Here is a 27,486-nt window from a genome sequence, read left to right as displayed (position 1 = left end):
GGGGGAGGTCTCGGATATGGGGGGGATCTTCGATATGGGGCTCTCTGATACGGGGGGTCTCTGATACGGGGGCTCTCTGATACGGGGGCTCTCTGATACGGGGGCTCTCTGATACGGGGGCTCTCTGATACGGAGGGGTCTCTGATCTGGGGGGGTCTCTGTTCTGGGGGGTCTCTGATCTGGGGGGGTCTCTGATCTGGGGGGTCTCTGATCTGGGGGGGTCGCCCATCTGGGGGGTCGCTGATCTGGGGGGGTCGCTGATCTGGGGGGGTCTCTGATCTGGGGGGTCTCTGATACGGGGGTCTCTGATACGGGGGTCTCTGACACGGGGGTCTCTGATATAGGGGTCTCTGATACAGGGGTCTCTGATACAGGGGTCTCTGATGTGGGGGTCTCTGATACGGGGATCTCTGATACGAGGATCTCTGATATGGTGGGGTCTCTGATATGGTGGGGTCTCTGATATGGCGGTCTCTGATACGGGGATCTCTGATACGGGGATCTCTGATACGGGGGTCTCTGATACGGGGGTCTCTGATACGGGGGTCTCTGATACGGGGGTCTCTGATATGGGGGTCTCTGATGGCGGTCTGATGTGGGGGTTGGGCCACCTTCATGCGTGCGTGCTGTGAGTGGGGTGGTCGATAATTCCCCTGATGGTGAGGAGTGGGGGTTGGGGCAGGATGCCATGCACAGATTTGCATGGCAAGGGAGAGAGAATCATTCCTGGGCCCTGCTCTTAGTGCCAGCACGGACCAGGAGCGTTCTATTCGGATGGGAGAACTTTAGTCGCCCAAACAGAGAATCCAGCCCATAGATAGGTTGAGTGAATAGGCAATAATCTGGCAGATGGAGTATAGTGTGGAAAAATGTGAAGTTGTTTGCTATGGCGGGAAAAATAAAAAAGAACATTAAATGTAGAATGGCTGCAGAATTCTGAGGTGCAGAAAGATCCAGGTGTTTAAGTGACTCATGGACTTAAGGAAGGATGTAAAGGCATTGGAGGCAGTTCAAAGGAGATTTACTAGACTGACACCTGGAATGAACAGGTTGCCTTATGAGGAAAGGTTGGATAGACTGGGCTTGTTTCCACTAGAGTTTTGAAGGGTGGGAGGTGACTTGCTTCAAGTATACAAGATCTGGAACAGAATTGGCAAGGTGGATGTGGAAAGGACTCACCTTCTTGCTGGCGAGTCCAGAGTAGGAGGCAGTGTTTTAAAATTACAGCTCGCCCTTTTGGAATAGAGTTAAGGAGGGGCGGGATTCTCCCGTACACGGGGGGTCCCGGCGGGACGGAGTGGCGTGAACCACTCCGGCGTGGGGTCTTTAGGGGCTAGGCCCGCCCCAGAGTGGTTTGCACCCCGCCGGCTGGCGTGGAAGGCCTTTGGCACCGCGCCAGCCGGGGAAGAAGGGGCTCCGCCGGCCGGCGCGGGTCCGCGCATGCGCGGTAGTGCAGCGGCTGCTGATGTCATCCCCACGCATGCGCAGGGGGTGTTCACCTATGCGTCGGCCATGGCGGAGGCTGACATGGCCGGCGCATAGGAAAAGAATGCCCCCAACGGCACAAGTCCGCCTGTGGTGGGCTCTGATCGCGGGCCAGGCCACCGTGGGGGCACCCCCCAGGGCCAGATCGCACCGTGCCCCCCCCCCCCCCCCCAGGACCCGCCCGCGCCGCCAGGTCCCGCCGGTAAGGGACCTAGTCCAATTTACGCCGGTGGGACTGGCATGGAACCAGCAGGACTTGGGCCCATCGCGGGCCGGAGAATCGTCGGGGGGTCCCGCCGAATCTCTTTTCCAGAGAATTCGGTGGCCGGCGGGGACGGAATTCACGCCGTCCCCCGGCGATTCTCCGACCTGGCGAATCCCGCCCGTGATTTTTTTTTCTCTCTCAAAGGGTTCTGCAACTTCATAACTCTACCTCAGAAGGTGGTGGAGGGGGGGGGGGTCATTGAATATTTTTAAGGGAATTAAAGGTTATCGGGGCTAAATGGGGATGTGGAATTTGAAACACAAATAGATCGTCCATGATCTTATTGAATGGTGGAGCAAGAATGGCCTATTTCTGCTCCTATTTTGTATGTTCATCCGGTGCCTCTTCACCTTATGTTCCCTGTTCAGATTCTGTAAATGTATAACCAGCGAAAGAAATCACGCCGTAACCGATGAGATGCTTCACAAAATCTGAACTCTCCAACTGACATTTGCCCTGGCGTGGACTGTACATGCAAAGAATTCGCTTCAAATAGTCTACCGCCCCTATCAATTAGTCTATGGGACAAATCCCAAAATACCCTTGGATATGTGGGATCATTCCCTGGCCCCTGGAACTAAGATTAGTTAAATTATCCTGAACACTTGAAAGCCTGCAGACAGGGAGAAGGGCACTTCTGAAGGCTGAGATTTCAGAGAAAATTTGGTGAGTCTTATGGCACCACATAAGGCCATCGGGTAAAAATGTTAGTCCCGGGAACATGGTATATTACAAAAGAGGACAGAAAGAATGGAGAGGCCTAGTTAAAAGTTATAGGCAGTGATGGAAAAACAGTAATATTACAACGTGGCAATCATACTACTTTGGGTACACGCCTTGAGGCTACTGGGCATTGATTATGTATTTATAGAATCTGGACAGTGAATAGAAGGTATAGCGACACAATGTACTTCACATACACATTTGTTGGACACTTATGAAGAGCAGGTTACAACAGATGACAGGATGACTGAGTACAGACAAAGTGATACTGGGTCACAGGAGAAGGTTATTTATCCCAAAGGACAATGGCCCAAAGTTGGCACTAGAGTCAGACATATGCCAGTAAGGGCCAGTGTGTGGAGGGATTACACCATTATGGGGAGAGCTGGAAAAGCCACTGGCAAATAAAAAAACATTCACTGAATGTACAAGATGAGGGGCAGGAGGTGGGACCCATGAATTGGCAAAATTAGTTAAAGATGTGGAAGGCCAGAAAAAGCAGTGCGAGTTCTGAAAGTGGACCAGAGAGCAGTCACAACCCTAGGAAAAGATCATGGACTAGCAAGAAGAACTATCATTGTAGGAGGGAGAGACCCTGCATCAGTAGTCAAGGGAGTGAGTAGAGGTCGTAGTTTGACAAGAGCAAGGACCATAGAACGGACTACGAATGCCACAAGAAGTGGCTCTTATGATCGAGAAGTTTTAGTGGCTAACAACAAATTAGAAGATAAGTTGATAAAGGATGCCAAACAAAGAGAGTTGGAAAGAATACACTGAGGGGCTGGTTTAGCTCACTGGGCTAAATCGCTGGCTTTTAAAGCAGACCAAGCAGGCCAGCAGCACGGTTCGATTCCCGTACCAGCCTCCCCGGACAGGTGCCGGAATGTGGCGACTAGGGGCTTTTCACAGTAACTTCATTGAAGCCTACTCGTGACAATAAGCGATTTTCATTTCATTTCATTTTTCAGGTAGCAGACAGGGACAACCAGCCTTATTACACAGGTGGATATACACAGAAAAGGTACGTCATGATGGCACGTTTAAGGCTAAAGCTGGACGAGTGGACTCCCCGATTGCAGAAAAAGTGGGCTTGAAGATTTTCTTAGCGCTTTTAGCAACGCACTTCTGGGAATGAAAATCAATTGATGTGAAAACTTAATTTCTGAAGGGTTAAAAATTTCCAAAGGAAGTGTTTGTGAAGCCACCTAAAGAAGGTGGCGATATAGAAATTAAACTGGAATTTGAACAAGTGTGTTTATGGGTTGAGTGATGTGTCAAGGGTATGGTATGTTTCAGTTAGGTCTGCCCTGCTTGTATTCAGCTCAAGGCAGACCCAGCAATGTTCTTGTTGTAACCTGCCCTGATCCTAGCGGCGGGAACACTTGGTTACCCCATGAACTCTTCTGGGGCCAATCAACCAGACCAAAACAAACTCAGGGATAAATTAAAAGGGGCAGCTCTCGATAGGGGCACTGCCAAAACAAAAGAAAGATCAATCAAACTTTACAAACATCAAAGTGCAGTTAAGAGAGTTAATAAAGCACTCCAGCCACTGCAGTGCCCACTGGGCACAGAAGGCCTCAATGGTGCCCGTGGACACCGCCTGCTCCCTCTCCAGGAACCCTTGACCATGAACATAGCCGCGGAAGTGGGGCAGGCACACCGGCCGGACGACCTCCTCGACCGCCCACTGCCTGGACCTGTTAATGATAGCACGGTAGCATAGTGGTTAGCACAAATGCTTCACAGCTCCAGGGTCCCAGGTTCGATTCCGGCTTGGGTCACTGTCTGTGTGGACTCTGCACGTTCTCCCCGTGTCTGCGTGGGTTTCCTCCGGGTGCTCCGGTTTCCTCCCACAGTCCAAAGATGTGCAGGTTAGGTGGATTGGCCATGCTAAATTGCCTTTAGGGTCCAAATTGCTCTTAGTGTTAGGTGGGGTTACTGGGTTATGGGGATAGGGTGGAGCTAGGGTGCTCTTTCCAAGAGCCGGTGCAGACTCGATGGGCCGAATGGCCTCCTTCTGCACTGTAAATTCTATGAAATCTATGGGCAGGTTCACAAGGAGGTCCTCCGCCTTCCTGCTTTCCACAGCGGATGCCCATAGACCAGGAGGGCGGGACTGAAGTGCAAACAAAACTTCAATAAAAAGGCTGCAGAAACACGATGGGGAAGGGGATGGGAAGAAAACCAAAGGTGTCACTGAAAGAAGTAAGGATTGACCATGGTAGCAGAAAGGAAATATTGGAAAGGGGACAGATTTCCAAAGTAAAATGGGCTGATGCACATGATCAATTGTCAGACTGTTTTAAAAAGAGAAGAGCTTGCTCCAAGGAATTATTAGGTAATACTGCCCAGAGTTTAAAGAGAATATGGAAGACTAATTTTTTTTTTTGTAATTACTTATATATGGTAAAGAAGGAAAAAATGGTTAAAGATGGGAAAAATGGGATGTATTAATGGTTGGTTGTAGTCTAAGATGAGACAGAAGATGACAAAAACATATAATTTTGTTTTGGCCTGGCGCGTTTTCTCCCCGACGTTGGATTCTCCGCCGCATCGGGAACTCCGCTACCGGTGGCGCGAGACAACGAATCGAGCCCAAGATTAATTCTCCTGAAGATGCAGGTTTGATGCACACTTTACTGACGGTAATAAAGCAAGTCAAACCGTCAGCTCGATAGGATCATGTCTTCACAATGTTTTATTTAAAGCATTTTGTGCACTGCGATTTGGTTTTCACTGAAGACTAAATTGAAGCTGTCAGACCATTATTTGCACAGACACAGACTTGGTGCAACTGCTCGTTCGAGATATGGAATAAAAAACTCTCTGAATATTTTCTCTTTCTCTCGCTCCCAATCATCCTTCTCATATGCCATGGTGGTTTTTGGGTAAATATTCGGCAGTTATGTAAGTAATTTCCTGGCACAAAAGCACAATATCACTTAGGAAAATTCTTCCTCTATCCATATTTATGGCGGAATCTGGATACGATATGTGAATATTTAAAAATTAACTATTTCAGATTAAAGTATAAATGCCAACAATGTCCTTATTCACCCACCTCACCATCTTCGGATTCCAATTTCAATTCGTTTTGGCAAGTAGCCAGCAAATTACCCGCCTCAGCTTGTATCTCAACTCCTTTAGGTGCTTCCAGTATCAGTGAACGTGTGGGTGATTCTAGTCTAGGGTCACAAAATGTCAGAATTAGTTTCAGTATTTGTCCCCTTTCCTTCAGCAGTGAGTTACTGTACGAACACATAGTGCAAAGCTTGACTGTCTGTGGAGCTTCCTTCAAGGTAGAGGAAGTGATACCAATCTCATTGGCAAGTGATGGATGTGTTTAATCAAACAGGCCGGGGACTGATCCATTGAAGCTAATATTTAATGTAAATGCATTTTTGTTTTCAACTTTGTTTACCGAGTAAAGAGACACTGTTCTCCTGCCTTAGATGTTGATCAGATGTCTGTGAACCAATGGGTGGTGGGATGCAATGGCATCGTCACATGACCGAAGACGGGGGAGGTGGGGGATATGCTAATGTTTCCAGCCGGGAAATAAGGTAGTTATGTCCCAATGGAAAAGAGGTTTGATTTGCTATCTTATTCCTGCTGACGGTGTCCGCGTTACAATAAGCCAAAGTTTGAACCAAATGGTAGACCCCTTTAATAAGTGAATCGGAGTCCTATAAAGTATATTGGACTCAATAACGCAGAATAGGCATGATTGAACCTTCCCCATTGTAACAGTCGGTGCTCTAGTCGATGATGAATCCACAAGGTATACATATTTTTGTACGTAAGGAGGAGTTCCAGACATACCCTGGGTCACTGTCACCTTTTAACCTGAGGTAATTCTATCTTCTCCTCACCAATCTTCTTCCAGGGATTAGAGACTGACCAGGTCACCCAATACTGTGATAGCCTGGATCTGGTGGGCTGCTCTAGATCTCCAATTCCTGCCTGCAAACCACCAGCCACTCATGAATGAGCCCTGACTTGCAAAATGGACTTGCCTCCTGTTGACACTATGGGGTGTCTTGTCAGTTTGCTCTGCCAGCGACCTACCCTAATATCAAATAGAAGCAAATATACACTGGGCGGGATTCTCCGAGCCCGCTCAGGGTTGGAGAATCGGCGGGGGGGGGGGGGGGGGGGGGGGGGGGGGGGGGGTGCGCGAATCCCGCCATGCCGCCCTGCACCGGGCCGTCGATTCTCTGGCGACCGGAGAATCGACGGCAATGGCACTTGCACAGTCGCTGCGGCTCCGGTTGGGGGCCGTTGAGAGCGGCCCCGTGGCGATTTTCCATGCTCGACGTGCCATGTGCCCGCCGAGTCCAGTCGGCATCGTTCGCGTGTGGTCCTACCCGGCAGGACCTCGGTGTTCTGGATGCAGGGGCCTTCCTGGTGGGGGGGAGGGGGGATCTGACTTTGGGGGGAGGGGGGGGGGGGCTCCATGGTGGCCAGGTCCACAATCGATAGCAACCAATCGGCAGGCGGGCTAATTCCGGTGGGGGGGGGGGGTCTGAAGGTCTCCGCCATGTTCCGTGGGAGCCGGCGCGGAGACAGCAACCCACATGCATGCACGGACCTGCACTGGCTGTGCTGGAGCCCGTATCGGCAGCTGGGGCTGCGTGAAATGCTCCAGTGCCATTCTGGCCCCTTATGGGTTGGGGGAAATCGCTGCTCCTAGCAGCCAGATGATGCCGTCGTAAAACGCTCCGGCGGTTACGACGGCGTTAACACTCTGCCGCTAAAACGGAGAATCCCGCACCCTCTTATTGAAAAGAAGGAACTTAAAACTGTACATAACTTCGATAGATACAGAATGTGTTCGTGTGAGGCGCAGTAGACAGTACCTGATGCAACACAAATCTGTCTAGTGAGCTTTGAGAGTAGAAAACAACAGTGCCTAAATCATGGACTGACAGTGGGGAAGCAGTTAAGTCAATGAATAGTAACCAGTTTGAGAATTTGAATTCAGTCTTTAAAAACAACTAAAAAATCTGGAGGGGGGGGATTCTCCAACGCCCCCGCTGGGTCGGAGAATTGCCCGAGGCCGGCGTCAATCCGCCCCGCCGTGTCCCGAATTCCCTGCCTCCCGAGATTCGGCGGGGGCAGGAATCGCGGCACGCCAGTCGGCGGGCCCCCTGCGCCGGTTGCCGGGCCCCCCGCGGCGATTCTCCGGCCCGCGATGGGCCGAAGTCCCGCCGCTGACAGGCCTCATCCCGCCGGCGTGGATTAAACCACCTACCTGACCGGCAGGATTGGCGGCACGGACGGGCTCCGGGGTCCTGGGGAGGGGGGCGCGGGGCGACCTGACCCCGGGATGTGCCCTCTTTTTCTTCCGCCTTCGCCATGGTCTTCACCATGGCGGAGGCGGAAGAGACCCCCTCCCCTGCGCATGTGCCGGTATGACGTCAGCAGCCGCTGATGCACCGGCGCATGCGCGGACTTACGCCGGCCGGCGAAGTCCTTTCGGCCCCGGCTGGCGTGGCGCCAAAGGCCGTTCACGCCAGCCGGCGGAGTGGGAACCACTCCGGCGCGGGCCTAGCCCCTCAATGTGATGGCTTGGCCCCTAAAGGTGCGGAGATTTCCACACCTTTGGGGCGGCCCAACACCGGAGTGGTTCACGCCACTCTGACACGCCGGGACCCCCCGTCCCGCCGGGGAGGGGAGAATCCCGGCCCTGGTTTCTGTCTGTGGCCATGAAGCTGGTCCACACATGACACCAGTCCCACAGCAATAGGTTTGACCCTTAAAGGTGCTCTGAAGTGGTCTGAAAGCTAAGCTACTCTATCGAACTGCTATCATGTAGGAATCCAAGCAGGCCCACCTTTTCACAGCATCCGGGAAAAGAAAAAAAAAAGAGTAGTCTCCAACCAAGAATTAATCAGAAAATAATTCTGCTCGTCCTCTCATATCTAAATCAGATATGCTTTCCAGCAAATTACAGAAATCCCTGGACTTACAGGAATTCGAGATGAGATAACGCTAAAGTTAAATTGTTAAAGGTGAACTTTCTGTTGCTTTTAAGGCAGGAACCATCCTCTCATTTCATGCATTATGACAATCTTTGTGGACTGGCTACATTAGGCACACTTTTGTGCTTCAATTACTGAGCTGTCAAAATTCTGAGAAAGCACAGATGCCTGAAGTTCTTGCTCAAAGTGAGGACTGTAAGATAGACACCAATCGCTGCAGTCCAGTCACCATGCAAATTTTATCTAGAACAAAATCAAACTTATTCTGTGCTCGCAATGTTTCTACTATTGATCCAGTGTTAACTAGTTTAAAATAAAAAAACATATTTATCAATGATTTTGGCAGAAGCGCAAGACAATACTTGGCAGAATACTGTCGTCAAAATATTTTGAGAAGTTCACTTAGCTTGGCTGATAACCAGGAGGTTGCACATTGTAGTCCCAGTGTCGATCGTACCTCAAACTCACGTGGTTCAGCAATCGAAAGTTTTCAATACATAATGTGCTTACGAAATGATAGGAAAATTGGCACCAGCTTGATTGATATTAATGATTTACCTTTCCTGGTAATTAGCAGCGTGAAATGCTCATTGACATAGAATAGATGTTGAAATCAGCCCAAGTGCATTTCAGCAGAAACTAACCTCCTTGTTAATTACATTTCTTTTTTTCCCCCAATCTTTGCCAATATGGCACATATCTGAAGAATGACATCAAAATTTGGAATCAATATACATTCCATTAAGGAATAAAAGAAAGTTGGTGATATGAGGATGATTTTTTTTAATGTAGCAAGTGGTTGGAATCTGGAATGTACTGCATGGGAGTGTGATGGAAACAAATTCAAATAAGACCTTCAAAAGAGAAGTGGATAATTATCTCAAAACTAAAGGCATTGCAGGACTATGGGGGAAAGGCAAGGTAGTGGGTGAAGTCTTGTATTGTGGTGCACCATGTGGTCAATTTCATTTTTAATTTTCATTTCATTTTCATCACCCAGGCTTGACCAATTTGCTGATATAAATTTTAAAAGTTTTTGCAGTCAAAAAAAGTGAAGAGTGCATGCAGTAGGCGATGTGACGTTTTGGTCAGGCGACAGGTTGATGAGTAGCCTATGGGCCAGTCCATCATAAGCTCAGGAAATGTGACATTTGGGTGAAGATAAAATAAGTTGATGAATGATCCATGTGTTATACTGTGGCAAAATCGGACAGCCTGATCTCAGAACCAAGCTAAGATATGCAGGTGACTAGTCACTGCAGTATAAGATCAGGATGGATAAGCAAAGTTTGTGTTTTGGAATAAGCGGCAAACATTGGTTGTGCTAAAGGTTATTCCGTATTTGTCGACTCATCTGTAATTGCGGACATACCGAATGAAACAGACAAGACAGGAGCATTGTGAGTTAATGATAGGATATCACAAAGATTGTGATATCTCACAAACTCTGAAAACTGTTGAATTGCTCCTGAGCATTCTGAGAAAGCATTCGCCTGAATGCACACTTGTACTTGTATTGAAGAAACTGCTGCTTGCTTTATCTACGGCTGACTCTGTGTCAGGTGTCTTTAGATACTCCACAACATGGGACTCGCTGAGTTGCTCTTCTAGACAGCTACCATGAGCATGATGGGCTGAATGACCTCCTTCTGTGATGCAAACACTCTGTGTTTCTATGGGCTGGATACACAACAGGTATGTTTGCAATGGCGGGACATGGAAAAAACAAGGAGTGGCAAGATCATCACCTCGCGCCCCAAACTGTCCTCCATTATACACGATGGGATCGGGCACCAAAATCAACAGACTGCCTGCCATATGTACAGAAATAATTAAGGGTCAATTGAGCTTGTTGACTTTGTTTGACTGTTTGAGCCCCCTTGTAAAATCCAGCCCTATGATTCTCTATGAGAGCTAAACCCGAGGATCGGAAGGATTTTAGAATTTGGCTAAGGATGTTCAAGAAATTGATAAAGTAAAAGAAAGTAGAATATGAACTGAAGGAGAGACATTGTAAAGACTTAAAAACTTTGACAGATCTGTCAAATGGAAGAGATGAGTAAAAGTCGGTATGAGTCCCTTAGAGACAGCAACAGGAGAAACTATAATGAGGAGTAATAAGAAAATGGCATTAAACAAATACTTTGTTCATGTATATTCTGGACATACGGAGGAGCCTGGGGCTTTGTTAGGATTAGGAGCTTCAGAGAAATTAGTATCAGTAAAGAAACACAAAATGGATAAATTAATGCGACTAAATGCATTGTTGCAATGATCAGTGCTCATGGTGCTATGGAGGGGGGGGGGGAATGGAGTGGGTTGGGGAGGACCCGTAGGGGCGGGGCCTTCTATGTGGTGGGGGGGGAGGGGGCATCAGACGGTACAAGGAGGCCGTGGATGAAGGTGCACCCTCTCCAAATTCACCCACAAGGCCTGAAAATGATTTCAGGCTCCCTGAGAATTGAGGCTGGGCGGGAAATGGTCTTCAATGACAATAATTGACCACTTAAGGACCTCAATTAGGGCAAGGGTGGGCGGGCTAGCCTTGGCTTCATTTGTTCAGACGTAAAGCTGTGGAGAGTTCCAGTCGCCAAAAGCCTGGCGCAAAAGCCATCCGAGAACTTTTACAGTCATCACCCCTCCCCCACCTACAAACCCGTCAGCAGGAGAGTGTCAAAGTTTGCTCCGTGTATCCAAGTGTTGATGATAATACAAAGTCAGAGGGAAGTGTTGCTGTGAGGAGGACGCAAAGAGGCTGCAAAGGGATATAGACAAGTTAAGTGAGTGTGGAAGAAGGTGGCAGATGGAATATAATGTGGAGGTGTGAAATTCCCTGGGCGTGATTCTCCGAAACGGAGAGAAACAGCTGACGCCGGAGTGAAACCCGAGTGTTTCACTCCGGCATCGGAGGCCGCTCCTCGCACCCTATTCTACCCCCCCCCCCCCCCCCCCCGGGGGGGGCTAGGAGCGGTGGTGCGCGAATCTCAGATGCCGGGCCTTGACGCTTGCGTCAAAGCGGCGCGCCGAGAATGACGCAGCTGGCGGCGTCTAAGTGACGTCAGCCGCGCACGCGCAGGTTGGCCGGCTCCAACCCGCGCATGCATGCGCAGTTGCCGTCTTCCCCTCCGCTGCTTCGCAAGACAAGGCGGCTTGATCTTGCGGGGCGGCGAAGGGAATCTTCTGGCACCGATTGCGGGCCAGTCACATCATGAGCACGCCCGTGGTGCTCGATCCTCCCTCCGCCCCCCACAGGCCCCACATTTACCTGTTGTGCACTGTTCACGCCGGCAGCGACCAGGTGTGGTTGGCGCCGACATGAACCGGTCGGGTTCGTCAGGCCGCGCGGCCCATCCGGGCGGGATAATCGCCGGTCGCCGTGAATCGCGCCCCCCCATGTTTGTCAGAAAAATTGCTTAATTTTATCACTAATAGGAGACTCAAAGGTATTGGTGTTCAGAAGGTCTTGGACATCCGTGTACATCAGGATTGTTCAACCTTTGCACGGGAGAGGCCGCATTTGAATTTTCTCCCATTCAAAGGGCTGATAAGGAAACTTCAGAAATTAAGGTTTGGAACAACATTAAACGTGGATTTTTAAAAAAAATCAATGTCGAAGCAATAAATAGATAATTTTAAAAAGTAATTGATAAAAATGACCATTAAAAAGTGTCAAGCCAGCAGAGTTAACCAATGGCACCATTTCTGCCTTTTTGCTTAAGGAGCAGAATTAAAGAAAGACAGACTAGACCCCAAGTCATGATCACCAAGGAAGGGAGTGGGGTCTGGACCCAAGCTATGGAGTTAGGGTTAACCAACAATGGCCTTGCATTCACCTCTGGTAGAGCATACTCCGAGCTGGCCTCAGAGGAATTCATGCAAAAAGTAGGGGTCTGTTGGGTTGTCTGTTAGTCTGCGTTTTCCTCCTCTTCATGCCTGTTTTGTGGATAGGTTTTTGGGGAGGAGGGGAAGGGTATGTGTATAACAGCCCATTCCCAATCTCAGGGTTCTCACAGAGACACACAAACACACACTTGTGCCCAGGCCTGGGAGGTTTGAATATTTTACCTCTGAGGAGGAATTCAGGATGGCTATGAAGGTGCCAAGACCTGCTTCCTCACTGTCCTTTGACTCTAGCTGCCCTGCTCAGGGTGATCCGGCAGGCACTGTTACTGTGTTGCTGCTCCTTGCAGCTTCCCTAGGCCTCTTTGCCATCTTGACCCCTGTCCAGGAGGGTGAGAGAGAGAGAAATTGTGGCCAAAGATGGAGAAAGTATGTAACATGGCCACTCACTTTCACAATGTTCACTATTCCTCCAATCACCTGAGCCTTTCAGCAGCTAATGTGGGAGAGAAAGAGTCTGTGATTGGAGGAACAGCTCTTTGCAGATCTGTCACTTCTACTTACCTGTATTTTGAGCAGTGAGTCTGCAGGTCACAAAGAGAAGCATGATAGTCCACACACTGTATGTTGGTCAACACTATTGTGCATGAATCACAGAATGTTAATATGCAGGTAAAGAATGCAAATGGAAAGCTAATGATATGTTTATTACAAAGCATTAGAATATCAGAGTGAAGATGGCTTGGTCCTCAACCTTCAGGTATCATGCCCTAAGAGGGCATTGGTGATCACGGGCTTCCATTGGATTGGTCCATGATCATTCTTGGCAAAGAACTGTAGTGGTTTACTCTTGCCTTCTGCAGAATAGTTGACCAGAAAACTATCCTGGTTTTTTTTTTTTTTAAATTAGATTAGCCAATTATTTTTTCCAATTAAGGGGCAATTTAGCGTGGCCAATCCACCTACTCTGCACATTTTTGGGTTGTGGGGGCGAAACCCACGCAGACACGGGGAGAATGTGCAAACTCCACACGGACAGTGACCCAGAGCCGGGATCGAACCTGGGACCTCAGCGCCGTGAGGCGGTTGTGCTAACCACTAGGCCACCGTGCTGCCCTACTATCCTGGTTTTAACTGCCTGCCATCAGATGTATTGGAAGGATTTACAGGCTGATAACCAACCTGTTTGGCCACATTACATGTGCACCTTTTATGGTGCTATCAAGTCCTGAGGTGAGACTGAACCCAGAACGTTTGGCCCACAGGTAGAGAAACTACCACTGTGCCACAACAGCTCTGTAAATAAGTCTCACTGCAATTATTTAGTGCCTTGGTGATATCACAGCTGGAGTACTGAGTATATTTCTGGTCTTCTTACTTATATTTGCCTTAGAGGCACTGCAACAAAGTTTCACCAGACCGATTCTCCAGATGGATGGATTTCCTATGAGGAGAGATGAAATAGATTGGATCTATATTCCTCACAGTTCAGAAATTTGAGAGGTAATCTCATTGAAAGATATACCATTGTTAATGGGCTTGACAGTTTAGATGTTCGGAGGATGATTCCCCATGGGGATACAGTGCAGAGAACTAGAGGTTACAACCTCAGAATATGGGGGTGCCCAGTTAGGATTGAGATGGGGAGAGATTCCTGCATTCAAAGGGTTGTGAATCTTTGGAATTCTCTGTGGTAGCTGTGGCTCCTCAGTCATTCAGTATTCTGAAGTTAGAGTTTGATAGACTGTTGAATACTAAGGGAATCAAGGTACATTGTTGTGTGCCCATGTATTGTCACTGTTAGGAGAACTTTAGCGAGCATGTTGCCATGTATTCAAGTTATAATGAACTCGACTTGTCTAGGATCCGAATTGCAGTAATTTATTTGCTTTAAAACATCTCTGGTTATGAACTAATGCACACGCCCCCCGAGGGTTCTTCTGCTCTTGAAATGAATCAGAGTTGGCTTCTCACACAATAGCTGCTTTGCATTCAGAACACCAAGATGTCATAAACAGAGTCACTGCCACTACCCCAGGACACAACCCAGCTCAAAGTTTATTGTGAAAAGTTCTGAACTTGCAACAATAACATGCATGCTCAAGGGTTAAGTAATCTGTAAGGAAGAAGCATAAATAATTCAATAATTAATTAGAAGACCGGGCTATAGAAATGCTGTGCTGTCCGAGAGTAGAAATTGATGAGCAGTCAATCATATTAAATTGAATCCCTCACTGTATAACTACACCCATAGCCATTTTTACAAATTCCATTTGTGGTGCACAGAAGCACGGCTGTCAGGTCTAACATATCCGAGGTGAAGTGAAATTTAAGGCTTGCTTACGACAGAACTGAATATCAAGCGGGGGTCCACAACCGACAGGTGGATACAATAACGTCCACTTAACATTACCATCCAAAATGGATTACTATCCTTGGTATCTCTCGAAACAGAATGCTTTCTCAGGATTCCGTAGGGCAATTTCTGCTGATCGATCAAATATTCAAATGATTCACTAATGTTATGTTTCACGGTGTTAAATGCAGACCGATGAGGTTTGCACCTTACAGATGAAGGGAAATAGAAACACAATTTAAGTTGAGGGCTATCACACATACTCTCCATGGCTGGTTGCACGCCATCATGAAATGTGGTTCTGTTTCCCCCACTTCTTCTCAAATCTCATACATTTCATTGGGGTGAATGATGTGGCCATAATTGAAACAGTACAATTTCCTCGTACTTACAGCTGCTCCACCCTAATTTTGCTACTCTTCAAAGAAATGTGCTTCAGATTGATAACAATGGAGCAGAAGCGGTGCATTGAGGCATAGGCAGACTTTAATTTCACTTGTACAGGGTACATCACAGAAGATGATTTGGCTTTCACCTGAGATGTGGGAGACTTGAAGGGTCTGTCAGCCACCATATAATTCATGTGGAATCTGTAGAATCTATTTCAGCGAAAATAGCTCTGGGTGCGGCAATATAATGGAAAAGGTACAGTTTAGTGTGATTGAGTGCTTGCCAATTGCTACATCAAAACAAACAAAGCAAATTTTACAGTCCGGTTGGGGAGGAAAGAAAGATTGAAATTCATTGCCTCCTCGAGCATTTGGCTGTTTAAAATTGTGCCATCTGAGCATTGAAACAAAAAGCTCTGAGACAGAACTAAAGAGTGCCATTTATTATCCAGTACGCATGCAATAGTTCGCACCCAATGACTTTGCAGCTGGCTTGAATCCAGCAATTGACATGCTAAAAATAAGGGACTAAGGACTACCTTTCATGAATTCAGCTCATAATAATGATCAACTATTATAGTTTTTAAAAATCATTCTTCTTATCATTATGCATTAAATTTCAAAAAATATATTCGTTGCTGATTAAATGTAAGACAACCAGGAATGGGAATACTAAGGTATTTGAATAATTCTCAATTACTTTGGGAGAAAACAAATAACAAAGTGTTTAGATTAGGATTAAATTGTTGACCTTCCCAGGATATCCTCGGAGACCAGTGTGGGAAAATGCAATTGTAGTTGTACGTCTTGAATAATCAGTATTTGATTAATATTTACACCTTGTTATAGAGCTACACACAACAAACAGGAACAAAATCCCAGGAGTGGAAGAAATTAGTCCAAGTGAATAGGCGGACATGTACCTAATTTCTCAAGCACAAAAGCACATCTTATTTCTCGCCTACTGATAAAATGGGAGAGGATTTCTGAAATTCCACTTTGCAATTTTTCCATATATAGAATCTCGGATTCCCAAGAGCTCTGTCAAGACTTTTTAACTTTGAGCTAAACTAATCTAATATATCGAGATGGTGTACAAATGGCAGATGGCATGAGATGTATGGGATGAAATACATGGGACGGGATTCACCGTCGCGCCACACCGATTTCCTGCTGCCAGTGCCGCCGCCAGCGATAGGATTCTCCATCCTGTCAGCCATCCATTTAGGTTTCTCATTGTGGGCAGCCCCATTCCCCAATGGGAAATTCCTGGGTGTGGGTGCGCTGCTGGCGCAACGGAGAATCCCAACAGCGGAGAATCTAGCCCATGGACATGAATTTTACGCTCTCTCCAGAGAGTTTTGAGGTGGTGAGGAATGTGAAATTGCATGGACGGAATTCCCTCCCGTATCACAGCCGCACCGACCCGGATGTGATTTTACGGTGGTGTGGGCAGGGTCTCAGATGGGAAGCCCACCTTTGCCCCTATTAAGGCTCTCAAGTGACCACTTGATGACCACCTAGGATGTTTTGCCGCCCACCCTCAGTTTTCAGGTTGGTGGTGTTGGATAACTGGGAAACAGAAGAATTCACTAGCTTTGATCTTGGGTGGGAAGGTGGTGGTGAGGGAGTGGGGGGAGGAGGATGTGGTGGATGGTGTCTCCTGCTGATTACCCACTGACTACCACCCCTCTTCTCCCTCTCCCCCGCTACGACCACACAGGACATCCCCCTCCCCTCCCCAGAAACTCTACCACTTACCACACACCGGGGAGGCGGTGGCCTAGTGGTATTGTCACTGGATTAGTGCCGGGTTTGAATCCCACCAGGGTAGATGGTGAAATTTGAATGAATTCAATACAAAAAAATCTGGAATTAAGTCAAATGATGACCATGAAACACTTGTCGATTGTCGTAAAATCCCATCTGGTTCACTAATGTCCTTCAGGGAGGGAAATCTGCCTTTCCTACCTAGTCAACGTGGTTGACTCTTAACTGCCCTCCACTGAAAGATCCTTGCAAGTCACTCAGTTCCAGGGCATTTAGGGATGGGCAACAAATGCTGGCCAAGCTAGCGACGCCCACATCCCAAGGATGAATAAAAATAAACACCAGCTCCCTGCACATTGACTCAGGCACAACACTGCAGTACCTCTTCCAACCAGTGCAGCGCTGTGTCTGGAGGGACAGGTGAGCTATTGATCAATCTGATCTGACTAATTCCTTCCAAGTGCAAATGGAAGTCCAGCCTGTTGCCAATCAATGCTCATTTGAGTCGGAGTCGGAGGCGATGCATTCCCTGCCCACTCTCCAGATGGTTGAGTGCCTGCTATCCGAAAGACTCGGACCATGGATTCTGGGTGCCTGATTTACATGAAAACCCACCACTATGTAAAATTTCTGCTTGGCACAAAAAGGCATGAAATAGATCATATCACAAAAATGACTCAAAAAGTGGTATTTAAAGAAAATTCAGCTGACAGGAAACTCGGTACTTTTAAATGTGAGACAGCAAACTGCTGTAAAATGCGAGGCCACCTTCCAAACTGAAGGTGAAAAAACCAAATAAGAAATCCCTCGAAAAGGAAGTGTGAAGAGGGAAACAATTCAAAGGAAACCTACGGACATCAAAACCCAATGCTCTAACTAAAGAAGAGATTTGAATCAATAGTAAAAATAATGTTAACTGTTAACCAGCCAGATAAAACCCAACAGGCACTCAAAACCATCCTGTGGAGGATGAAATAATCCCATCTCCTGCTGTTTTTTTTTGCTGTCTTGCAATGTGTCAGAAGTTTCTGGAATTAAAGATCAAAACGTAATTAATTGTTCTCCAACAATGAATGCAAGAACTGTAAATCAAGTTCCTTTTGGGGAATTAAAGACAGGAAGTTTTAAAGAACAAAGAACAAAGAAAAGCACAGCACAGGAACAGGCCCTTCGGCCCTCCAAGCCTGCGCCGACCATGCTGCCTGTCTAAACTAAAATCTTCTAGACTTCCGGGGTCCGTATCCCTCTATTCCCATCCTATTCATGTATTTGTCAAGATGCCCTTTAAATGTCACTATCGTCCCTGCTTCCACCACCTCCTTCGGCAGCGAGTTTCAGGCACCCACTACCCTCTGTGTAAAAAAAACTTGCCTCGTACATCTCCTCTGAACCTTGCCTCTCGCACCTTAAGCCTATGCCCCCCCAGTAATTGACCGCTCTACCCTGGGAAAAAGTCTCTGACTATCCACTCTGTCTATGCCCCTCATAATTCTGTAGACCTCTATCAGGTCGCCCCTCAACAGGATTTGTTCCAGTGAAAGCAAACCAAGTTTATTCAACCTCTCCTCAGAGCTAATGCCCTCCATACCAGGCAACATACTGGTAAATCTCTTCTGCACCCTCTCTAAAGCCTCCACATCCTTCTGGTAGTGTGGCAACCAGAATTGAACACCATACTCCAAGTGTAGCCTAACTAAGGTTCTATCCATAATTCCACCAGCCTTTGTGACGTCCGCAAACTTACTAATCAGACCAGTTACATTTTCCTCCAAATCATATACTACGAACTGGGTTGAGATCTTCTGGCTGCTCATGCCGACAGGATCTGTCGGTGCTACCGACAGTGCACCCCCACCATGGGTTTCCTGGCGGTGTAGGGTGGATTCAATGGGAAATCCTATTCACAGTGGTGGGACTAGAAGATCCCGTCATTGGCCAACAGTGGGCTGCCTCCCGCTGCCATGAAACGCATCATGGGGAGGCCAGAGAATCCCACCCATGGTGTTTACTCCAGAGTGAAGTCAGCTGGAAGGCCTGCTGAAGAGAGCATGAAGGAATCTTTCCCACTTTCTTTTAAGTTCAAAACAGCCCTATTTCTACAGTATAAAAATCCAACCCAAGAGGCAGTAACTCTCCATCGGAAAGTACCTCAGGCGAATCCCATCGATTTCTAGGATTCGGATCACAGAATTAAAATGAAATAAATTTCTCCAGCAAAGTGCAGTTACCTGGACTTCAATTCAACTCCAGGATGTTTTAATGGAAGCTAGCAAATTCATACTGCTGCAACGTCCAACAGACTATACCTCAAGGGCAAGCAAAGGACCAAATTGTATATTTTAACTTTGGACCCTAGCTTCTGATATCTGTGTGTCATCATGTCCTTTACTATTTTTCCTCAGGTTCAGCAGCTAATAAGCTATTTCTTTCTCAAATTCAAGAAAACCTGGATGGATTGGCTCCTTATTACAAATAAATATATTTGGATTGAAAAAGGCATCTCCCGGGGAAATAAATTGTAAAATATCCATGTTGTGACCAACTGAGGAAGCGGAATAAAAAAAGGGATCCATTTTGTCCCTCCTCGGCCAGCCACAACGATAGCGATAGGATCCCTCCTGGCCTCACTTGAGTCTTTCCGGTAGGCTGCTGAAAACAAATGGGCACTTGCATTTAGCTACAACATACCTGTTTTGGACAGCAGGAAATAGACTCAATTTGGCATGTCAGCAGGTATGTCCTGGCCCCTCAAAATTTTAACAAAACTAAATCTCGAAATATAGAGTACATAGAGAAATACAGCACAGAACAGGCCCTTCGGCCCATGATGTCGTGCCAAACTTTTGTCCTAGGTTAATCATAGATCATAGAATTTTGGACACTAAGAGCAATTTATCATGGCCAATCCACCCAACCTGCACATCTTTGGACTGTGGGAGGAAACCGGAGCACCCGGAGGAAACCCACGCACACACCGGGAGGATGTGCAGACTCCACAGACAATGTCCCAAGCCGAAATCGAACCTGGGACCCTGGAGCTGTGCTATTTACTCAAGATTCCTCGAAACTCACTATAATAAAAATTGAAGAACACCATTCCTTCTGAACCCAGGTACATGAGAATTATCTCATTCTTTGGCCGAGTTCAGGACACAAATCATAAGAAACTAACCACAGGAAAATACTATTGTGACAATCTGAACAGAAATAAGTACTGTTCCTTTGCAACATTACCCATTTGGACAACATTAACGCCACTATACATTTGAAGGTTGGTAACATTATATGCATTACAGGAGTCTATTTTTTTAAATTTGGAACAGGCAACAATGGAAATATTTCCGAAAGTTACCACAGGACAAAGCAGCCCGCTTGATTGCTACCTCTTCCCACAAACACTCACTCCTTCCTCTACTGACAAAGTGTACCATCTACAAAATGCGCTGCCAGAACTCACCAAGGCTCCTTCAACATCTTCCAAACGAATGACCACTACCATCTAAAAGGACAAGGGCAGCAGATACATGGAAACCATAAGACTATAATATATGGGAACAGAATTAGGCCATTTGGTCCGTTGAGACTGTGCCACCATTTGATTATGGCCGATAGGTTCCTCATCTCCATTCTCCTGCCTTCTCCTCATAACCCCTGATCACCTACTTAATCAAGAAAGCTCCTTATTAATCAAGAACACCAGATTTGTGCTAGAGGTGCTGTTACCGATAGGGCTACTGACCAAGAACTGGAAGGTGAAATTAGACAGATTAGTTCTTTCTTATAACATAAGAACTGGGAGCAATTTAGCCTCTCGAGCCTGCTCCACCGGTTAATGCAATCATGACTGACCTCGCCATGACCCCAACTCCACTTCCTGCCCGTTCTCCATCACATTTCAACCCATTACTAATTAAAAATCTGCCTAACTCATCCTTAAATTTACTCACTGTCCCAGCAGCCCCCGCAATCTGGGGTAGAACTTTGAAGTTCCCATCAGAATCACTCCCCATTTCAACTTGGAAATATATCGCCGTTCCTTCACTGTCAAAATCCTGCACTGTGGGCGCACCTGCACCACATGGACTGCAGCGATTCAAGAAGGAAACTCACCAGCACCTTCTCAAGGGCAATTAGGGATGGGCAATAAATGCTGACACAGCCACCGATGTCCACATCCCATTAATGAATTTAAAAATCGCCTCAGCAAAGTCAGCTCCCCCCGCATATCTGTGTAATTGGCATTGTTTAAGTTTAAGATTCTTGTTTTAGATTGGAGTATGTTGCTCTCAAATTTAATATGGAATTCAATTATACTGTGATCCCTTTCCTGGACAATCTTTCACAAAGAGATTACTAAATTAATCTTGCCTCATTGTACAATAAAGTTACCCCTAGTTGGTTCTACAATGTGTCGCTCCAGCGAACTGTCATGCAAAATTTCTACAAACTCATCTTCCACACCACCTTTGCCAATTTGATTTGTTCAGTCTACATGAAAATGAAAGTTCCCGAAATGTATTTGGCTGTCTCTGTGGCACGTTTCAATGATTTCTTGTTAAATGCTCTGCCCAATGGTATAATTTCTATTAGGGGGTCTATGAACTATGCCCAACAGCATGATCAAACCCTTGTTATTCTGTATTTTCACCCATACTGATTATACTTCCTGATCTTCTGAGACAAGGTTCTCTCTTACTACAGAACTTAAGTAATTATTTATTATCTGATATATTTCTTTTCCTCGTCTCCATTCTGCCTATCTTTTTGAAATATTGTGTATCCTGATATATTTATTTCTAAATCTTGGTCCTTGTAACAATGGACAGCATTTAATTTCCCCAGGGATTGGTTGGGAGGTGGTGGGGCTTGTTTAATTGAGTGGGAAGATATGGGGTGAAGACCCCATCACTTCACTACTCCTCCCACTTATAACAGGACAGAAAAGGTCGAGGACAGACTTGCTCTGTGGAAGCCAACTGAGGTCCTTAAGTGGTTACTCAAGAGCCTCCTCCTGCCGCTACTGGTATTTAATCAAACAAAATGTCTTAGAATTTATGACACAGAGACAAGAAAGATAAAGAGAAAATGAAAGATTTGTGAGAGGAAGAGGCATGGAGTTCCTAACTGAATTCGTAGTATTGGAAACAAAGTGCGACATCACTCCTTGTTTGGTGAAATTTGGTGGAGGAGAGATAGAGGGGGTGCACCCTTCACTGGCATGGGCAAAATTCTCCCACATCTGGGGTTCCCGATGTGGCGGAGAATCATGCATTGGGGAAAAATTAGGATCAGTGCCCCGATGCTCCAGCCACCCACTGGCAGCAGGATCGGGTTTCACGTCCGCACGGCAGTAGGAGGATGCAAATGGATACAAATGGGTCTAAAGTGCTGTAGCCACAATGTGTACAAATATCAATCAGTGATTATTTTCACTGCCTCTGTCTGGACTGCTCTCTCGCTTTCAGACAGTGGTCCCTTGGGGGGGGGGGGGGGGGGGGGGGGGGGGGGGGGGGGAGAGCTTCTTCACAGGTTTCAGGTTTCTTTTTTCTGGGGGGGCTTCCTGACAGGTTTCTCTTTTCTGGGGGCTCCTGATGGGGGTCTCTTTTCTGGAGGCTTCTTGACAGGGATCTCTTTTCTGTGGAGGGGGGGGGGGGAGAGGAGAGATCTGTGGGGGTTCCCCCTATTTCTGAGGTCTCTGTGAGGTTCTTCTTACATAGGGGGCCTTTGTGGGGAGTCCCCCTATCTTGAAATGAAAATGAAATTAAATGAAATGAATGAAATTAAATGAAATGAAAACCTCTTATTGTCACAAGTAGGATTCAATGAAGTTACTGTGAAAAGCCCCTAGCCGCCACATTCCGGCGCCTGTTAGAGGAGGCTGTTACGGGAATCGAACCGTGCTGCTGGCCTGCCCTGGTCTGCTTTCAAAGCCAGTGATTTAGCCCAGTGTGCTAAACAGCCCCTGATCTAAACAGCCCCTGATTGGGGGGTCTCTGTTAGGGGTCTCCCTATCTAAGAGGTCTCTGTGGGGGATCCTTCTATTTAGGTTGTCTCTGTGGGAGGTACCCTTATCTCGTGGGTCTCTGTGCGGGGGAGGGGGGGGGGGTGGTATCCCTATTTAGGCTATTTCTGTGGTGGGGGGAGGATCAGGTCACCCCACCACTTGTGGAAAAGGGGGACCCAGAAAATCCGGGAGGCTGATGTGCGATATTGGGCGGGGGTGGTAATTTGCAATGTTGGGGTGGGGTGTTGGCCAGGAATGGGCTGGTTGTAGGGCCACCTGCTCAAAATAGTGACTCGATAGCATGGCTGAGGATTGGGAATCGTCCCCTGATTGAGTGCAAATCAGTAGTAATTCAAATCCTGCAGGAGAACGTCTCCTGAATGGAGAATTCCGCCGGTATTTCTCCTCCCAAAAGTAAACTCTGACTAAAAGGCAACAACAAAGGTGGAAGAAATAGAAAAACAATTTCTCAGAATTTGCCTTCCACTTTGCTTGAAACCAAGGCCTTTGCAGGCCTTAAGGAAATAATTGGGGAAAATATGAACCAAATATTTCCCTTTTTATCATGTAATTTTGCAGAACATTGAACACTGTGCTTACTGATCAGGTGGTACTGAATAACGTTCACATTTAATTATTCATGAGCAGCAATAAAAGAGGCCCAATTTAATTTTAGTATTAGCCACAAAACATTTGTTCAGTGATTTGCCAAAGACTCAGTGTGCTTAAAGGACAAATATGTCATTTGGATATTAAATTTAAAAAACATTTGAGCCATTCCCCATGGGCAAACTTCCCCTTCAATCCAGCACTGCTCTCATTTTATGATCAGATGATGCCCTATATACATTTTCTCCTCTGTGTTTTTGTGTGCTGTCATTCCCTTTACTGCCCTCTGTTTCTGCGCAACTTACGTTTCACCTAACTGTTGCTCGTTTCCATGTTCTCTCTGTCATTCTTTCACCTCTCTAAGTTTGGCTTTATCTTTCTTTCCTTCCTCTATCCTCATTATTTAACCAGCACAGTGTGTGCAAAATAAAACCGTTGCCATGGTTTTTCAAAGAACTCCAAAAGGTTTTCACTGGACCCACTCCTTGCATATGTTGCATTGACCAGATTACCTCTTGACAGATATCACTTTATAACATGGGCTTCCACTCGTGAAATCTTAAATCAGTTGAGGAAGCTTCATTGCAAAGTCAGACAGCAACTGCGCGATTTAAAGAAAAATATCCAACATTATTATTTTGGAATTAAGTAACATATGAGAATATCTTGCAGAAGGCATCGCTTCTTACAATTTTCTCATCATAGCTTCTTCTAAAAAAAGGATCCCTCCAATCATTGTTTTAGATTTCAATTGAACCCCTTGCTGCTACACCATCATTTAAGGAGGCACTTTCTGGGTCAAATTCAGCGACTGTCATGTAATTACAGTAATTTAAAGGAAGCTTTAAACGAGGCTTCTCCATCGTTCCATCCTCCACCTGCTACACATGTGAAACTGAATTTACTGCTGCAATACAATACACCCTCCAATGGCTGGAGTGAATGTGTACCGTCTCCAGGTGGGCCCAGATCAGGTCTCACAATTTTCTTCCTCAGGTACAGTCACGCGAGAGCCCAAAATCGAGAATCTCGCCGGAAAGATCTCAGGTTCAGATTTTCCTCACACCCACCCCGCCTCCCCGCCACTGATGTCATGAGGTCGCTCACCCCCCCCCCTTTAGGGGGCACTGCCAGTGGGACAACCGGCAGTGTCAGGGAGATTCCCCTGGGGATCTGCAAGGTGGTGGGGGCTTCATATATGTGGGGGGTATGTGCATGTGCAGGGGGAGGTAGGGTTGCCGTGACCGGGGGGGGGGGGGGGGGCATTGGAGGCGTGTTCCCCATGCGTTTGTCAGGGGGCGGAGGGTTTCACATCTGTGGGTGGCTAGGGTGGGGGTTTGGTTAGTCGTTTTCTATTCCAAGTGCCCTTTCGATCTCAGAGACTAGCCCGTCCTGCCAGCATGACGGTGTGAGATACACTTGCAGCCAGCATTCTTTATGGGAGATGGACAATGCGGCGAGACAAGGCGGCTGTGCAGCTGGCGAGCTTGTTCGGCTCATCCAGCACTTGGAGGAAAAAAGGGAATATTCCGCTCGGTACCACCATGAGATTTTACCCTTACCTCTGAATATGCTCATCAGAACCCTATTTAACAAGGAAGGAACAATAGAAGACCTATTCAGATAACAGACTTTTTTTGAAAAGCTGCTTGCCAAACCTTTTTTAGGTGACAACAGTCTCTTCTTCAAAATGATAGATCACTCTGCTCCCTTCCCAAAGAAAACATCTAGCCACACATTTCCTTCAATGAAAAATGCCCGATTAAAGAAAGTTTGGCTGAAGTAGATATTGCACCTCTGTTTTAAGGTTTTACAGACATTCCATGGGGTAGAAATATGGACACAAAACATGCACAATGCATACCAATTTAGCAATGGGACATCCCACATTCAGTGCTAAACTCGTGATACGTCCAGTGTCAGGCATCTGAATATGTACAGAATGTTACCATTCAATGGCATTATCAGCATTGAGTCACTCATTATTAACATCCTCGAGTTTATCATTGACTATAAACTGGACCAGCCATATAAAGACTGTGGCTACAAGATCAGGTCGGAGGCTGGGAATTCTGAGGCCAGTAACTCACTTCCTGACTCTCCTAAGCTTGTCCATCACCTACAAGGCACAAATCAGGATTGTGATGGAATACCTCCACTTGCCTGGAGGGGTGCAGCTCCAACAACACTCAGGAAGCTTAACATCATCCAGGACAAAACAACCGGCTTGTTATGCACCTCATCCATCAACGTACACATTCTCTCCCTCCACAATCATTGCACAGTGGCAGCAGCTTGTACTATATATAAGATGCACTGCAGCAACGCACCAATGCTCCTTTGACAGCATTTCCCAAACCTATGAGCTCTACCATCAAGTAGGACAAGGGCAGCAGATACATGTGAACACCACAGCCTGCAAGTCTCCCTCCAAGCCATACGCTATCCTGACTTGGAATGTTATCACCATTTTGTCACTGTCGCTGGGTCAAAATCCTGGAACTCCCTTCATAACAACACTGAGGGTGTACCTACACCAGATGGACTACAGCAGTTTGAGAAGGCAGCTCACCATCACTGTCTCGATGACCGCTAGGGATGTGAAACCAGTAACCGGCATAGCTACCTTCACTCGGACAAGCTGTCTGTGGCGCTCACTCCAACTCTGCTGATGAAGTCCAGGGACCAATTCCTTTGATCCTTGGGCTTTCTGTTTCAGGCACATGATTATTGTGCAGTGCCAGGTCTGAACCCAGAACCGGGCTGAGGAAAAGGTGGACCGATAATACGCTATCCACTTCATCATCCCACAGCCATAATTGCCCTGTGGAAAAACTTGTCATTCTACAGTTTAAAAAAAAGTATATCCTGAATATGTTAAATGTGCTTCTCTGATCTCATAGACTGCAGAGAAAAAAAAACAAGGAACTTGTCATTAAGGGATTGCAACTTATCCTCATTAAGTATTAAGTGCGGAATTGAGCTTACATTCCACTTGCAAGGCTGCTCTCATCAGCTGTGAAATATCCATAATTCAGATTTTTATTTCTAATTGTGGCATTTATTAGCATCTGCTTTCCTCTCAAGGTTAACCAGTAGATAATATAAAGACTAATTACAGTTGCTGGTGTGGTGCACTCCAGGGCGCCTGCTTTCTCCTACACCTGTTTGTTTTCACTAATGAGATCGCAACTTAATTAGCTTTTGATGAGCAACCCTCTTGATCAGAAATAGAGATACATAAAAAGAATGAGAAAGTGAAAGAAAAGAGCTAATTAAGTCAGAGTGAAAAAGAAAAAGAGGAAAAACATTGAGAAAAATTGCAAAAAGAGATGAGAGGAAAATTGGGAGAAAAATTACTGACGAGGCAAATGGGAAGATAAGAACATAAGATCTAGGAGCAGGAGTAGGTCATCTGGCCCCTTGAGCCTGCTCCGCCATTCAATGAGATCATGGCTCCCGCCCGCTCACCATAATTCTTAATTCCTTTACTGTTCAAAAATCTATCGAGCTTTGCCTTAAAAATATTTGCCGGGAAGCGTCAACTGCTTCACTGGGCAGAGAATTCCACAGATTTCCAACCCTTTGGGTGAGATAGTTCCTCCTCAACACAGTCCTAAATCGGCTTCCCTTATTTTGAGGCAATGCCCCTTAGTTCTAGATTCACCCGCCAGTGGAAACAACCTTCCTGCGTCTATCTTATCTATTCCCTTCATAATTTTATATTTTTCTCTAAGATCACCCCTCATTCTTCTAAATTCCAATGGGTATAGTCCCAGTCTACTCAGTCTCTCCTCATAAAAAAAACCAAATGTGACAGAATCCTTGAGCAGCAATGGATACCAACGAAAGAGAAAGAAATTAGACAGCAGCTTTTGTCATATACAAGAGATAGAGATCTTTTATCTGAGGTTTAATAGATCAGTTTCATCTAAACAATTTTACATTCTGGTCATGGCACCCATGGGGACACCCCAATTGATCTCCCCCGTGGGACTCGTGGAATACGAGCTCCTCCACGAGTGGGTGGAGGCCCATCAGCTGGGACTCATAGAAAT

General features: G+C 46.5%; 1 protein-coding gene across 7 annotated transcripts in view; it reads right to left on the bottom strand.

The window, feature by feature from the left end:
• sgcd (sarcoglycan, delta (dystrophin-associated glycoprotein)) overlaps positions 1-27,486 on the bottom strand; it is a 668,036-nt gene that overhangs the window by 20,068 nt on the left and 620,482 nt on the right. For all 7 annotated transcript variants that reach the window (XM_038796037.1, XM_038796040.1, XM_038796038.1 and 4 more), the window contains one exon: positions 5,538-5,661. In XM_038796037.1, the coding sequence (XP_038651965.1) occupies positions 5,538-5,661 (124 nt within the window). The remainder of the gene's footprint in view (positions 1-5,537; positions 5,662-27,486) is intronic.

The sequence above is a fragment of the Scyliorhinus canicula genome, chromosome 4, assembly GCF_902713615.1.
Source record: "Scyliorhinus canicula chromosome 4, sScyCan1.1, whole genome shotgun sequence".
Classification (NCBI taxonomy): domain Eukaryota; kingdom Metazoa; phylum Chordata; class Chondrichthyes; order Carcharhiniformes; family Scyliorhinidae; genus Scyliorhinus; species Scyliorhinus canicula.
The sequence above is the reverse complement of the archived record's forward strand: the minus strand, read 5'-3'. Positions and strand labels throughout refer to the sequence as shown.